The sequence below is a fragment of the Sesamum indicum genome, linkage group LG9 (assembly GCF_026168435.1).
Source record: "Sesamum indicum cultivar Baizhima isolate 11 linkage group LG9, ASM2616843v1, whole genome shotgun sequence".
Lineage (NCBI taxonomy): Eukaryota > Viridiplantae > Streptophyta > Magnoliopsida > Lamiales > Pedaliaceae > Sesamum > Sesamum indicum.
The window spans coordinates 1,117,485-1,133,080 of NC_142665.1; the positions used below are offsets into that span (position 1 = coordinate 1,117,485).

The window sequence follows — 15,596 nt, forward strand, 5'->3', positions numbered from 1 at the left end:
CAGATGTTAGTTAACCTCCTCTACATAAGGAAGCACGTCGGTGCCCAAATCAAAGACAGAATTAAAAACAGAGAAAAAATGAGTAGGATTCAATCCTACTGTTTGATATATATAAAATGCTCCACTTTACTTACACGATTCTTTTCATAATCTGGGACATTATGCAACCAAGTGTCATACATAGCACTCATAATCTGGGACATTATGCAACCAAGTGTCATACATAGCACTCATAATCTGGGACATTATGCAACCAAGTGTCATACATAGCACTCATAATCTGGGACATTATGCAACCAAGTGTCATACATAGCACGTTGTCGTGTAGGATGACTGACCTGTCCAAATCTTTTACGTCTGTGTATTTCATGTTACCATTTGATTAAAGGTACTTAGAGAAGAAAAACCTTTCTGATTAAATTTCAAAGACCCACTGCACTGATTTATTATTTCTTATACATAAACATGTCAAGTTGTTGAAGGCTATAATATGATCCCGATTGTATCATAGGTGCTCGGTTATTTCATTTAGATTATCATTTTTTGTCGGTCCCCAAAAATAAGTTACGTGTATGTTATTATCGATGTTTATCCTGCAGACCCACACGGAGTATGTATGTTACTGGAGATGATATTTCGAAACTGGCCAAAAAATAGAACTAGTTTGAGTATATGTTGATCAAGAAACCCTATGCTTGTTCCATACTATTAATTTGTTGTCTTGTCTGAAACGAGTAGCAGAATGAAAAAATCAACTTTGTTATTGATGCCTACCTACTGGCAGTTTGTAAATGTAGAAGAAAGGAAAAAGAAAAGACAAAGATTGTGTGCTGACACCGACTCAAAATTTGAATCTTCCTACAAGCAACGTCAGTCAGCATAAAAAACACAAGCAAGAACCGAACGTGCAAGAGGAGTAAACGTGTACGACGTTGCTACTTCCCGTGTCTGCCCCCCGCACATTCACACATCCGCCCTAAGAATTCTCCGGTCAAAAGATTCTCCTGATTTTCCACCAAAATCTGATCTCAGTATGACAAAATGAATTGCAAGATCACCTGAAATTCCACTCAAATACAGAACAAGGGTAGTTTACAGGGTCAATTTCTTGTATCCGTCGGAGTCAACAGCTCGAAAAAATGAACAGACAACCATCGGGATTCAGACATATAGTATATAATCAAATTCTGTATATATCCTCAAAATAAGGTTATCTGTGCAGGTGAGAATCACCGGTTGGCTACAAGGACTCTTTATTTTCAGCTTCTGTGAATGAATAATTCTACTCAATGAAAATGTATCTCAATCACTAAGTATACAGTTCTCCTATTCATGTATGGTAAAATCTCTCCAGCCCTTTAGGAACAGATTGTCATCTTTACCTGCAAAATCAAAAGATTCGATCTTGTCAAGATTTCAGACAGTCCCATAAACAATATTCATCAAATTAGATATATTCTTGATGTGACTGTCTGATACTCCACATGTTTCGTCTGATCTTGTGTAGACGAACAACGTTGCTTACACAAATACTGATGTTTTCTTCTAATTATGGACCGAACTATGTCAATGAAGCATCAGGGTTTGTAATAGTTTGGTGGGTCATAAACTTGGCCTACTTAATTTGAAATTTGATAGTAGCCAGACATAGTGTGTAATTCATCAAAATGGAATCTCTCTCTATCTAATCTTATCTTATGATGTAAGATCACTGAAGGAGAAAGGAATAATTACATTAAGACCCCATCGACCATATCAAGTCACCAAACTTACCCCTACTATTTGAGTAACAACGCAACTTTACATTTCAATGATGTTTTTATTACTCCTGACACCTTCTATCAGCAATGTTTTCACTTCTCAGATACCCTCTGAGTGTAACCAAAACATCACTGGCAGGGGCGTCAAGTAATTATATTCCACCAGTAAGGGTGATTTGTGTAATTTGACTATAGTTGAGGGGTGTTACTGTAATTTCACAAAAAGGAAACAGGATGAGCTCCATGATGGTGAAAGCTACCGTCCATTTATTCAAGCATCATATTGACGTTACACACTCCAAAATAGGCAACAAAAATTTCTCACCGCGAAGAAAACTAATCCAACACATCAATTAACAAGAGCTTCATGATATAAGGCTTGAATCACATATCACAATCCAATGTATGAAAAAAGTTGCATTTTATGAGCTTGAAATTGAAAAACCAACATTATTTCTAGAAGTAGGATAGGTGCATGCCAGATATAGATGTGAAAATGACATGAGAAAGATATTCCAGACTACACAAATGACGCAATATATTCCGTTTGGTAAAAAAGGTTGGACAAATAAAGACAGAAAATGTCACAGCAGATGGAGGCTTCACAACTAGAGACGAAAAAAAAGATGAGCTTTCAAGTTTGGCGGTTTATATTAAACAAATGAGTAAGTGCTAATTTTTGGAGTGTAGATGGAGGCTAATTTCTTGATAATGGACTTTTGTGTTGAGGAAGATAGGAATCCTGTCACTATAACATTCATAATGCATTATTGAGAGTAGAGATTAGGATGATGGAGACCCTTTACCATTCTCCACTAGACAAGAATTTAGGCCATCAATTGGTTGCTAGGTAAAAGCTTCCTGAAAATATTGCTCCAACTATACAAGCTGTTGTCCTTTTACACGCGAGGTGATAAATGTGTGGTATCAAGAATGAAATAGGCAACTGATTCAGACACTTTAAAAAGTGACTGTAACTGTTTCTAAGCATGTGGTCCTTGAACTTGGATGCTCGGTGATTTCTTTCTACTAGCGTCCTTTAGTGATTAAGCTTCTAATGAAGTGATGCGACGGTATGGGAGAAAGCATCTATTGATATGCCAAAATCATGGGGTGTATATAAATGAAAAGAAAGTGAAGAAGTCCTTACCTCCCAAATTTTCCCCATAAAGAACCCAGGTAACAGACTTAGAGGAATTTCAAGGATTAACTGTGTGTCCATACTTTCTTTTCCTTTTCCATCATATGAGATAAATTATTAGCTATAAAGAATATATCAATAAAGCTATGGGAATGATGAACAGATTTAAGATGCGGTCGACCTGAAAAGTAAAAAGACAGAACATTAGATTGATTAGTTCAAACAAAAGGCAGAGAAACTCAGTAAAATATACAGATCCCCTTACATTTTTCTTCGAAGCTGAATAATCCATGCGCGGAAGATAACCTTGTAATCCAATATTATACACAGGAGAACCATCAGGATAGTACAATCCATAATTCCTCTCAGACACAGGACCAGGCTTTAGATCCTCATTAAAAAGTGCGAAAACATAGATATCAACTGGTACTGATGGTCTTGCAGGAGTCCCTTGATTTTGCTCTATTCGTCTTAGCAAATTACCATTATATAATCTGGCATTTTCTGGTGTAGCCCCTACCTCATCGGGATCCCCTTTTGACGGCCAACCTGTCTCAGAAACTTTAACTTGTATATCTGTATGTCCCAGTGCTTTGATTGCTGAATAAACAGCATCAATTTGTGCGTATAACATGTTATCATAATGCAAATTTGTCACTGAATCCGTCATACCAGGATCAGGCTGGAAAAGTGCATAGTTCAATGATATCTGCTGTGGATTATCCTTATACGCGAAGAAAGGATAAGCATTTATAAGGAATGGCGAGTGAGTCTGTGAATGGAAATTGAGAATACTCTGGATGTACTCAGTAAGATCTTGTCGGAACGCACCCGCAGAAGGTGGAAAAGAGTTACCTAAGATTCCAAATGAATGAGCAGTGGTCACGTATATCTCCTTGCTTAAGCCAAGATTTGCAAGAGCCCCATTCACAGTCTGCATTGCCGGGAGAAGATATGACATTAACTGAGTATTATTGCCTGTGAGAACCTCATTTCCGACAGTGATGCACTTGATCTTGGTTTGAGATATGTAAGGTCGCACGTGCTGTTGAATCCACCCTTGTGCTTGAATTGGATCAGTCATCTTTTGCAGATACTCATTTCCAAGTCCGATAACAAATTCAACATCAGTATTGGCGAATGCTGATAACACATTTGGATCAGCATCATAAAGTTTTACTCTGCTTATGTTGAGAGATCCGAGTAGATATGCAACACGTGACGGTGATGGGAGATTGTTGGCAATCTGGCCATAATTAATTCCTAATCCGAGGCTGCGGATGCTAACAAATGAATCTAAAGACAGATAAGAGAGTCAAGTAAGTATATACATCATGGAAACAGGAAGAGAAAAACTGAATAGAACCTGTATAATTTACAGGATTTCTGGCTAACTTTCGCAGATAGTCATCGTCACTAAGTAGTTCATTAACGACAAATGAAAACATCAAATTAAGCATAAAAACCGTAACATTTGTATTCAGATATTAAAGAGATCGTTATAAATAAGTTGCTTCCGCATCAATTTCCAATAACCTAAAAAGAAACATAAACTCCTGTTCTTACCAAAGAATCCACTGTCACTTCATCTAATTTACAGGAATCACTTCCTATCTCAGAGAATTCCACAAAGGAACCATTCTTTTCATAGATTAAATAAGCAAATGAAAGGCCACAAATTCTCAAAGTTGAAGATATAGACTTCCTGCCACCTATTTACTGCAAGCAAAATCGGACCAAATAGCAAAAAGAATATGTAAATCTATCCACACAAAGCAGAATGACTCCACATACATATAACAAAGCTAAACAATTCCTTAATAACAACAAATCCCAAGCACCCAGTTCTTCTTTTCCTTCTCTTCTCATTATCATCATGAGAAATAAAAGGAGCAGCCCATCACATGCAAAACACATAAACTCAAAACTTCAAGAGAAGAGGAATTAAAAAAAGAAAACCCATCTTTTCTTGAAACTGAAGTAATTAGAATGACCTGAAAAGATGAGGATGAGAAGAAGAACCCGGAAAAGGGTGGCCATGGCCATATGCCAACTCTGTTGTATCTCACTCACAACCGTGGTTTATTGTTGGATGTCTCTATATATGTCACCGCTCAATACTATACACAACTACACCCCCACCCCCACCCCCCCAAAAAAAAACCCTTCTTTTTTTATTATATTCAAAGAGTGGACTAAAGGCATAATGTGAAAATGAAGTAGCTGCAATCTTTTCTTCTTAATGGTAATAATAAAATAAATTCAAACAGCTGCCATTGAACTGTAATGGGACAAGATTTTGTTTCTACATATTTCCGCTTGCTTATTTCCACGTAATAGCTGCCTTTGGCTGTTTCTATAATCTGATTCCTTCTCTTTTTCACCTTTCCTGAGGGTCTTAATCAAATTCAATGAGGAGAGAAAGGAGCATTCACTAATACAGTTGGGAAGAGTGAATTACATACATGCCGCATTAATTTCTTGAAATACCCTCATATTTGACCACAATGACCTCAAGACTCCACTTCATTATCTAAGATCTTTTTTATTTTTCTCGTTTTGGTCCCTTCAAAGGTTGGAGCATGTGGTGAGTAGAGAGATTTTTAGTGGCGGACAAGATTCTTCTCTAATGTGGTCTCGGATATGATACCACAGAATGGGAAGATGGTTTTTTCTCTAATTTTATCAACAACCCCACAATATTTAACTTTTTGTTATTTATCGAAAAGAACGATTGAGTCTACGTGAGAGGATAACTATGATCAAGAACTAGTAAATGGACTGATTCGAAAATATGATAAATTTTGAAGCTATGAAATAAAACAAAAGCATAAAAGTAAAAAATTTCGTATTAATTCGTAATGATTCTATTACGCATTCCATATTGATTAAAAATAAAGAATTTGAGTGACTCGTAACACGTACTTTTAAAATGAAATCATAAAACTCATATAAAATTAAAGCAAATAATCCCTCGAATAGCAGCACCCAGTAACAACGCATGCCGCATCATTTCAAAATGAATTATACCTCGTAAAAAGGATATCAATTACGTGGCACACTATATTAAAGAAATGAGTTTATGTGCCCATCCCAAACCTTGTCAGAGAGCTGACGATGCTTTCATGTGCCCAGCATCGATTATGGATAATGAGTTTGAATTCAATACCCTCCAAAATTAATTATATAGGTGGAGTTTGAGTAGTTTATAAGTCTCAAAATCATATCTTCTTAACGAGAGAGTTTTTCAAAATAAAATCATAATGTTTATATGGAGTCAAAACGAATCATATAAACAAAAATGCAATATGACACATCAATCAAAACAGATAACAATTTATTTTTTCAAAAATTACTCGCAAAAAGAATCATCTAATCATGCCACATCAAAGAGCATTTCGTCATTTTCTCCACGTTTTTCTTCTCACCCTTTGACTTGTATTTAGATTTGTATAAAGTTGGCTTAGCAATTATGCATAGTGCTTGGGTAAGATGTATCAATGTTCTTCCAAACTAAATAGAACTCAACTCTCATTGTTCACCAAGAATATCTCTCCATGGGGGGGGGGGGAGGGGGATTGTAGATGGTGATAAGAATTTACATGAAATAAGATCCTCAGTGCTTAAAGGTCTACCCCCTACACTTGAAAAGTCCCTTCCCTTCTCCCACCCCACCTATCTTTTACTCAACCAGAAAAGATAGAAAGGAAAATCATGCAAACCAGGGAAACTTTTCTTGTAGGCCACAACTATGGCCTTTATTCTGATTCGCACCAGTGTTCTCTGGGCCTGGCCCACTATAGCCCATCAGCAAGCATATCTATCTTTCCAAAATTATCAAAAAGGCCACCTTTCTAGGCCTTTTTAAAAGGTGAATATTGAAAAACAATTTCGCTATGTTTGTTTTCATTTTATAATTATCTCCAAGACGAGTTAAAATATATTCGTAATATTTGGATTCATTTTTTAAGTATTTTGTTGTGTTTTATGCCACCGAGTACGGTTCTTACCTCCAAAACGGTTAGTCTTTTTTTATTCTTCATTTTTAGTTACGTCTTTAAATTTAATTTTCTTGTTGTGCTGGTGTTTTGGAGCTTAAATTAATTGATGTAATGGTGAATAGGAGTGTTGAATTTTGCAGTGATTAGATTGATCCAATTGATTTTGCTTCGATTTACTGAATGAACTAAAATCAGATTGAAGTACTTATTTGGTTAGGTTAGTAGATTCTACCATTGATTCATAGAGCTGGAATTGACCTCTGTTATGTGGTCATTCCGGAGTTACATGCATTTGATGAACTGGAGAACTAGACTGTTTAGTTTGGGGTTGTTAAGTTGATCTGATAGATTACCTTTTCATTTTCTAAATCAAGTGGAAAATAGATCCAAGTACTCGATGTAGATCATTTCAGGATAAAGATAAATAAGTGTGTGTTAAAGATAGTATGTATGTTTGGATTTGTTTTAAAGACAATTTAAAATAAGTATTGTATGTTTAATCTTGTGTTTTGGGAAACAAAAATTACTATTCATTGTCAATTTATAGTCAAATCATGTCTTTTTTATATATATTTATATATATGTATATATATATGTATGTATTTATGCTAAAACAGTTTAAAATACCTAAATAAGGAATTTCTGTTGATTTTTCCTGTTTTGTAATTAACTCTACATTAGTTTCAGTTTGATTTTGAGCTGAACTTCGTATAAATTGATGTGTTTTTCTCTCTTTTGGGCTAATGTTCAGGCCCGGCCCAGGCCCAGATCTAAAAAGTCATGTATGGATACAGATCACATATAATTCGTTCAAACACTAATCTATTTTATTTTACTTGATCTTCAATATGATTATGTTCCCTTAGCCTAACAAGTTGTTACTACAAATAACTAATCACACAATTCAATTTAAGACACAAACAAAAGAGTTATCAAACTCTGACAATCAGAAAACTAATGCGACCAAACGAGTTGGCACTTAGCACATATCTCGCCCATTTTTCTCCAAGCTAAGGTCATATAATAAATCTTTCTAACATACTGAGGTTGTAGCACAATTAATTCTTTGAAGTCTTGAAATTCCCCTTTTAACATAAACATACCAGGTAAGAAACATAAGAGGCTGAAGAGATGCTAGCAGAGGTTGTCGGACTAGAAAAGCTCGACGAGCAAGGCTAACGATCATGTTTGCAACTGACTAACCAGGCCAATAATTTGTTTTGGGTCTAACAAGCCAACGATGACAGAAACGAAAATGACAATCAATATAGATCACTCTCCTTGTGTGTGTGAATCACACAATCTGAAGTCGGGTAGGAAACGCATGTCAGCAAGTACCCATCCTTCATTTGGTTGTCATCAAGAAACGAACCATCGGACTGGTCGACAGTTCCCGTCACCATTTTCCCTGCACAGGTGGAGCATGCACCAGCCCTGCATGAGTATGGAAGTTCGACTCCTGCATTCTCAGCTGAGTCGAGGATGTAACAATCATCTGGTGCCTCGAACTCACACTCAGCACCGTCAGGTCCAATCAATTTCACCTTGTATACAGCCATGCAAGATGCTCTAAAATCGGGCTTCGCTTTCAAGCCAAAGGTTCTGGTAATGCTCCTTACGGACCCCAAAGAAGACGGGCTCTTGATAAAGGCACTTCTAGTTCGGCTTTGTGGAGCACTGCCGAACATGCAGATGGTAGGAAGCCTTGCAGTCGCCATGTTCTCCTGAAAAAGGAACTTTCAGCATGTTGATCTAGTTGGTACCCAAGGTATCCAATGCAAGTAGACAAAAGCAATGGTTGAATCAAATCCACTTTTTTTTTATTGTTGGGCTGAACATGGTTTGAGGTTCTCAATGATTCATGAAAAACAAGAGTTTAAACACAGAAGATGTTTCATTGACTATGAGGTATCTATTAAGTGTTTTTCCACTGCATCCAAAAGGAAAAGAAGAATGTTCAGTAGTTAACATTTGATAGATTAAGAGAATAAAACATCATATTACATCTATACTATCCTCATAACTCATATTACATGTATGCTAGGCCTTTTAACTCGTTGGTCATGACCAGGACACCATAAGACCATATTCTCCAACAGCAACTATGTCTCAACAGCATCAACAGTAAAGTTTGTGCATAACAACAAAGAGTAATATGATGTCTGCCTTCTTTTTATCATGATATATGTTATATATGCCTGTTGCCAATGCCAAAACGATGGAAACATATCGGTCGTGCATTTCAGAGCAACAAAGCAATAGATGTTTGGAGCATTATGAGAAGAGCAAGCAAATTACTCCATGCCCTTCACTCGAGGCTCCACAATAGAAGCCAGTCACTACTAGCTTGAACGCAAGCAGCATCTACAGCACTAATGGTTACAGATTCCACACTGATAAACTTTAATTTTGAAGGAACAACTTAAATTACACTCAAACTTTCTCTTCTTACATTATTTGAGCTGAAGCAAAAAATACTTTGAGAGAGCAACAAAAGGAGTTGAACTAAGAAAAACGGCATACTGGAAAATAACAAAGACAAATAATTCCACAAAAAGGAGAACTCCAACTCTTGTTCACAAATCAAATACACAACACTCGGATGAACACAACATCAAGGTATCAAATATGATCAAACAAATGAATCAACTTCAGAACAAGGGTTACAGAATTCATTATCAACGCTTCAGCTGCAAAAACAAATTGTAAATGAAGCTCAACTAAAACTTTTGCAAGATCACATTATGATGTACATATATGCTTTTACCACGACACAAAGAACAGAAACTGCTTATTGTACCAAAGTATTCAGAAAGCGAAAAAACTACCTCAAGATAGTACAAGAAAACAGCAAACAACACCAAGTGTCAAATGTATAAACAAGTGCGACATGATCTAAAGATTCCCACCAGATATCAGAGGATTGTCACTAAAACAAGCACAGTCAACCAGTACTATATAATCAGTCATCAAGATTTGCACTTTTTCCTTCTTAAAAAAGAATTCTCTTTTTCAGAAAAGCATAACAAATAGACGCCCAGCACAGAAAAGAGGAAGGAAATAAAAAAGAAAACAGACGAAAATCATGTCAGACAGCCAAACTCGCTAGACCGATCAGAAAGCAAACACCAAGAAAAAAACTGGAAAAAGTAAAAAATAAAAACCCAGAAAATAAAATGAAACCATAAAGAATTTCAAGATCTGGCCTGATCCAAAAGGGTTGCAAATCAACTCGGGGTCCGCTTTTTTCAGAAAATGCAACGCTCATACTTTAATGTAAATAACAAGATGGAAAAAGAGCAGACGGAGATGTCGAGGAAAGACAAAAAATAAAGGGACTGAAGAAGAACACAAAACCTACCTCAGTAAATTTAGAAAGAGGGGTGTGGTGAGAGATTGATGCTGTAGCAGCAACGCCGGTCTCAGGGTGGAGCGGTAAACTGTGTGCAGAGTGCAAGACGTTAATATTTAAGCGTGAAGGATGAGAGAGATACCCTAACAGAGGCACTAGTGTAAAAAACAAGGCAACCAATACCAACCTGCTTGCCGCCGCCCCTTGGTTTCGTTTTTCACAAAAATATATTAGGCTCGTGGACCCCGAGCCCTATAAATTCAATATATTTCAATTATGTGACGTGTTTCTTTATTAATCAATTAAAATTCTAATATGATTTTATTGGTATTTAATAGTTGTACACTTGATCCACATTAAATGAATTATTTTTAAAAGATCCTTCTACTCGCAAATTATTTATCAGCACAACTCTCACATAATCGTAATAAGCAACTTTTTTAATAAGAAATGGTCTATTTTTACCAATTGAACACCTTACAATGAATTTAAAGATGTCCACTATTTGAAGTAGTCGCCATAAACTATAACTCAATGTGATATTTTACAATCCTCTTAATTCATCAAGTATGGGTTAGTATTTGATATTTGAATTTTGGGCATGATTTACACCTTTGTTATTTTGAATTTTTCAATGAAGTTAGCATAAGAAGGCACTTGTTGATTTTTTAAACCTATAATAAAAGTTGGTGCAAGTGTTGTCGTATTGAATGAACATGTGAAAATAACGTGAAAAAGGCTTTCCAATGTTTGGCGTACTTCACATTGGTTTGCTGGAACCTAGGAGTTCTTTTACAAATTACAACCATGCCACTATTGATCATGCAGTCAATCCGCGATTCAGATTATCCCCTGTTAGCTGAGGCAAGTAGACAAAAACATAGGATTGTAAGACTTTCAACAAGGTAATTTCGGTATTAGGCTATAACACTAGTTTTAATTTTAGACATCCTTAAAACAAGAATCAGAGACAAAGATACCAAAGGAAACAACAAAATAATACACGGTCACTTTCTATGGATATCAAAACGATCTCCAGTGAAGGGCCCAGAAACAGCCAAAAAATAGTTGACCCGCAGATGATCAGAGATGGGTATCTGCTCAGGCAAGATCCCTATTTTAATGCCTCCAAGACATCAAATTTCTGTATTACTACACCAATGAGAAATGCCGCTATAATACAAAGTTAACCAACACTAAAAGCATCATGTTAGAGACGAATAACAGAAACAACCTGCGTCCATAAAAGATTGTAAGAAAGCATGGAAAATAAATCAGTATCCATAATGCATCTGAGAAAAGTATCAGAATAACAACAAAAACAAAAAAACCCCATCTCTTGGGAATCATCAATTGTTTTTCCTCTCTTACAACTTCTCACCCTACCACTTGCAAACAAAAATCAAACTCCTTAGAAAATGCGCTGTGGCTTCCCCATTGTACTCTTCAAGTACAAGCACCTAACCTGAACACCAAAGGACAAACTGTTAGCAATCTTTGAGGTTGGCACGTGTGAACTTTTAATGCTATGAAAATCAATTGGAGAAATTCATGGCACAAAGTGATATGAACATTCATCTTCCGCTGTCTATGATGGTACAACTATGTCCAATGCATTCTGTGGCACATATTTTTGGAGAAATTAAATAGTTAAGTCGACGCAGCAAGAAACCTCCAAACTATAACCAGTTACTTGGTCAAGAACAAACAAGCATGAAACATCAGTATATGATAATTCCAACATGGGAATGCAAAGGGCATCACCTTAAATATATATATAAACACACATAGATAGATAGATATATGTATGTCTAAAATGGCCTTACATTCTGCCAGTTCTTCTTCAAAAGAGAAACTAGGAAGTTCACACTCATTTGCACATTCTGAAAGATTTGCTTTTCTTCCATGTCAAGATTCCCAACGGCAACACCCATGCAAAGCACCTTTTTCAATTGGAACTTCACTGTCGCCTTGGTCTCATTCACCTTGGATTCAAGCGATTCCTGGTGAGTCACAAGAGTTGGGAACTTGCCTGCATCAAAGAAGTGAAAATAAGCCAAAAGAGCAAATATAGAATTGAATCTAATTATCTAAATATCATTATCATCTTTATACAAATTATGTGGATATAGAGCAACATGTTGAACAACACTGAGATAGCATCCCACCACAGTAACCCGTACATACAAGCCAGATCACAAGAATTACATGCTATGATGGTAATGAAGGTACTTGCCTGCCTTGTTAAGACCGGGCCCTAAGAGACGGGGAATTTGCTTGATAACTGCCTCTGAGGCTAAGAAAGCATGATACTTCTTCGCAAGCTTCTTCACCAACTTCTTGTTTTTGTTCAACTTCTTCAAAGCCTCCACATCCATGGACTCGAGGCCAATCTTTTCTGCCTGCATAAGGGTAAATCACATCAAAATAGCGCGAGTAATAAATATTTACAATATAAGCAGACACAGCAATCTACAACAAGAACTGCATATAAGTAGCTGATATCCCAAAATTTCTTGTGAAAGAGCATTAACATCGCATTTAAACTGAGCATATCACAACAATATTTGATACTGCAAATTATGAAAAGGACAAGCCACATCTAATAAAGGGTCAAATATTGTACTAAAAACGGTTCTCCACCAAGAACAAGAACAGTTCAGCTTAAAAATAAAGTTAACTTGTAGTGTGATTAGGATATAGACTAAAATATATATTTTTCTATACAAATAGAGAAAATAAGACATTCATAAATATCTTCTATCTTGTACTCCCCATACTTTCTATCACCAACAAAAACTACATAAGCAAAGGTTATTCACTTCTCGTAATATCAGTGTTCTCTTATGGGTAAAGCATTATAGACTGAATACTAGAGCAGAAGAAAAACTTGCCCAATTTTACCAATAAATGAAAATGAGAACAAATGATATGCTGAAGTCATGACTATTTTAGTAATCTATCTGAATTTCTTTGACAGTAGAAGCATACTAATAGGGATGTGCGGAATACCTCTTCAACATGCTGGGCATCACCAAGCATACAGATTTTCATTTTTGGTCTTGGAATGTGGGGCAACTTCACAGACCCACTGAAACGCTTATCCTTCTGTGGATCATAGTTTTTGAGTCCAATCTGGAGCTCGACTGTCTCAGTGAAATTCCGCTTCTTCTCCTTAGAATCTGCTGCAATCACAGAGATAGCTTCCCTCAGGGCGTCACTCTGAAGCTTACTGCAAAATATTACAACCAAAATACATCAGCTCCCTACGGCAGCAATTGTGTACCTTTTTGTCTAGTCATAATCAAGCATGAAAATAATGTGGAGAAAAAATACAGCTGTTTCTTTCGTTCCATAAAAGCAACTGTACTAAGTTGAACATGAGAAACTGCAAATCAATGTCCTAAAACCACACCCTAGACTAGACATGTCGAACAGAGTAATAACAGGCAATCCGCATGTCATTTTATCAGATATGCAAAACTCGAGGAGACACATAGATCAACACGATTAATTCACCTAAACGTTTGCTAATAGATTTCATCCAATCCAATTATTCAATTTATCATAAATTAACCCGGAAAGAAGGAAGACAGAACCATCCTCTAGGTTGAAATAAAAGAAAAAAAAAAGATATAGAGAGAGAAAGAGAGGGAGAACAGGAAAATGCTTCATACCTCATGGTTCAAGATCTTATATCTTCCCAAACTCACTTCTGCTTCAACGAAAAATTCAGACAAAAAACAAAACAAGATATCAGTATAAGTTGAATGCATCAGAATGCGAGATGGAGATGCACATACATGCATACACATATCCCCACACGAAGTAAGAATACAGAGGAGGGAGATGGAAGCGCAGAGCGGCGAACCTGATGAGAAAACCCTGAATTAGGGTTCGCGAGACGGTCGAAGAAGTGGCTAGAGCAGAAATGAAGTGGAGTTGATTGCTGAACATAAATATTGATACGCTTAAAGCGGTAGAAACCCTAGGCTTCCTTGGGCTATCCGAAGGAGGCCACGTCGGCCCAAAAGTTGGGGAAAGAAAAAAAAACATACAGCTCCAAATCTCAGCAGGTTAAGCCCATTAAGATATAATGGCGAAGAATAGAGTACTTTTCAGTCCAAATCGTAGCTCATCTTTGAACAAATAATTTCATTACCCTTTTTTTTTTAATAACTAATACCGATAAGTAAATGATAACATACATTTAACAATATTTCAATTTAATGAATATATTAATATGACTAACACTGAAAAATAAATTATAAATATTCACATAAGGTGATATAAATATTTATACACCTGTTAGGTCTCGAATCCATTATCTCAAACCTTAGCCTTAACCATGAAATTAATACATCATCGATGATTTAATTACTTTAAAATTCATATTAATCTCCTCAATTATGAAATTTTCATCCATTGTTATGTGGTGTGGATTGAAAATAGTGTTGAATGTTAGTGGTATATCTGTAATATTTTAATTAAGAGAATAATATTAATTAAAGTAAAAGAATGATAATGTTGGGAGTTGGAAGCTTAACTGACAGATAGCTAAGAAAAATCGAAATGTATGATTTTACAGTCAACTTAATATGTTAAAAGCGAGAGTGTATAGTGTGAATAACATTGTACCAATTGATCTTGTATTGAGTTTGAATTTATACATAGTAGTTTTAAATTATGATAAACTATAACAGCTTTTCTTAAAATTTAACATAATTATGAATACCTTCTTATTGTTTGAAAAATTACAATACCCCTTATATTTAATAAAATTGTGTTATTTTTGAATAAAAATATGAAATTATCGACTTTGCCCTTACTGTAGTTTTTTTAAAAATAAAAAAATTTTAAAAATCAAATAAAATGGACAAAATTTTTAAAAAAATTATAAAAATATTATCCACTTAATTTATAAAAAATATTATTTTAATTTTAATCTATAAAGCATTTTAATCAATTCAACATAAAAAATAAATGAAAACCTAACAAATTGAGTTAAATATTAGACCCGTTAAAAAAGAATATTGATAATTTTTTAAACAATGAGAAGATATTCATACCTATGTTAAACGAATTCATTGCAATTTATCCTTTAAATGAAACATAATGGACATAAATTGGAAGAGGCTGTAGATTTTGGAGGATGAAGATCGGAACCAATGCCTGTCCATAAAATTTTTATATTTATATACATGCACAAAACATATTCAAGCCACTGTATAAAAGTTCGAGGTTTATGCTTGAATTCGACCTTAAAATAATTAGTACGAATTTCACCCAATATTAAAGACGCAGGCAAAAATGTTTACCGGACAAAGCAGCAAACGACATTT

General features: G+C 35.5%; 3 protein-coding genes across 3 annotated transcripts; all 3 read right to left on the minus strand.

Moving 5' to 3' along the window:
* Window positions 1–743: 743 nt before the first annotated feature.
* On the minus strand, window positions 744–5,054 carry LOC105170017 (glucan endo-1,3-beta-glucosidase 14). Its single transcript, XM_088884792.1, has 4 exons — window positions 4,896–5,054; window positions 3,167–4,197; window positions 2,911–3,082; window positions 744–1,382 (listed from the first exon to the last, which is right to left on the minus strand). Exons 1-3 carry the CDS (start codon window positions 4,945–4,947, stop codon window positions 3,023–3,025), a joined length of 1,143 nt encoding a protein of 380 aa, XP_088740918.1. The 5' UTR covers window positions 4,948–5,054; the 3' UTR covers window positions 744–1,382; window positions 2,911–3,022.
* Window positions 5,055–7,949: 2,895 nt separating this feature from the next.
* On the minus strand, window positions 7,950–10,491 carry LOC105170016 (ferredoxin, root R-B1). The gene is made up of 3 exons (XM_011090590.3): window positions 10,442–10,491; window positions 10,264–10,342; window positions 7,950–8,626 (listed from the first exon to the last, which is right to left on the minus strand). The coding sequence occupies exon 3, from the start codon at window positions 8,618–8,620 to the stop codon at window positions 8,165–8,167; it is 456 nt and encodes a 151-aa protein (XP_011088892.1). The 5' UTR covers window positions 8,621–8,626; window positions 10,264–10,342; window positions 10,442–10,491; the 3' UTR covers window positions 7,950–8,164.
* A 984-nt stretch (window positions 10,492–11,475) lies between these two features.
* Window positions 11,476–14,245, minus strand: LOC105170015 (large ribosomal subunit protein uL1z). The gene is made up of 6 exons (XM_011090589.3): window positions 14,126–14,245; window positions 13,932–13,969; window positions 13,267–13,486; window positions 12,491–12,656; window positions 12,081–12,286; window positions 11,476–11,719 (listed from the first exon to the last, which is right to left on the minus strand). Exons 2-6 carry the CDS (start codon window positions 13,934–13,936, stop codon window positions 11,666–11,668), a joined length of 651 nt encoding a protein of 216 aa, XP_011088891.1. The 5' UTR covers window positions 13,937–13,969; window positions 14,126–14,245; the 3' UTR covers window positions 11,476–11,665.
* Between the last annotated feature and the right edge of the window lie 1,351 nt (window positions 14,246–15,596).

Excerpts from the sequence above, each read along its gene's own strand:
- LOC105170017 (XM_088884792.1), bottom strand. The coding sequence starts at position 4,947 with ATGGCCATGGCCACCCTTTTCCGGGTTCTTCTTCTCATCCTCATCTTT. Across the intron at positions 4,198-4,895 it reads TCTCATCCTCATCTTTTCAG|ATTCATTTGTTAGCATCCGC; the intron begins GTCATTCTAATT and ends ATCTGTCTTTAG. Across the intron at positions 3,083-3,166 it reads ATTCAGCTTCGAAGAAAAAT|GTCGACCGCATCTTAAATCT; the intron begins GTAAGGGGATCT and ends TTTACTTTTCAG.
- LOC105170015 (XM_011090589.3), bottom strand. Across the intron at positions 12,657-13,266 it reads ATGCCCAGCATGTTGAAGAG|GCAGAAAAGATTGGCCTCGA; the intron begins GTATTCCGCACA and ends ACCCTTATGCAG. Across the intron at positions 11,720-12,080 it reads TGAAGAAGAACTGGCAGAAT|GTTAGGTGCTTGTACTTGAA; the intron begins GTAAGGCCATTT and ends TTTGGTGTTCAG.
- LOC105170016 (XM_011090590.3), bottom strand. The coding sequence starts at position 8,620 with ATGGCGACTGCAAGGCTTCCTACCATCTGCATGTTCGGCAGTGCTCCA.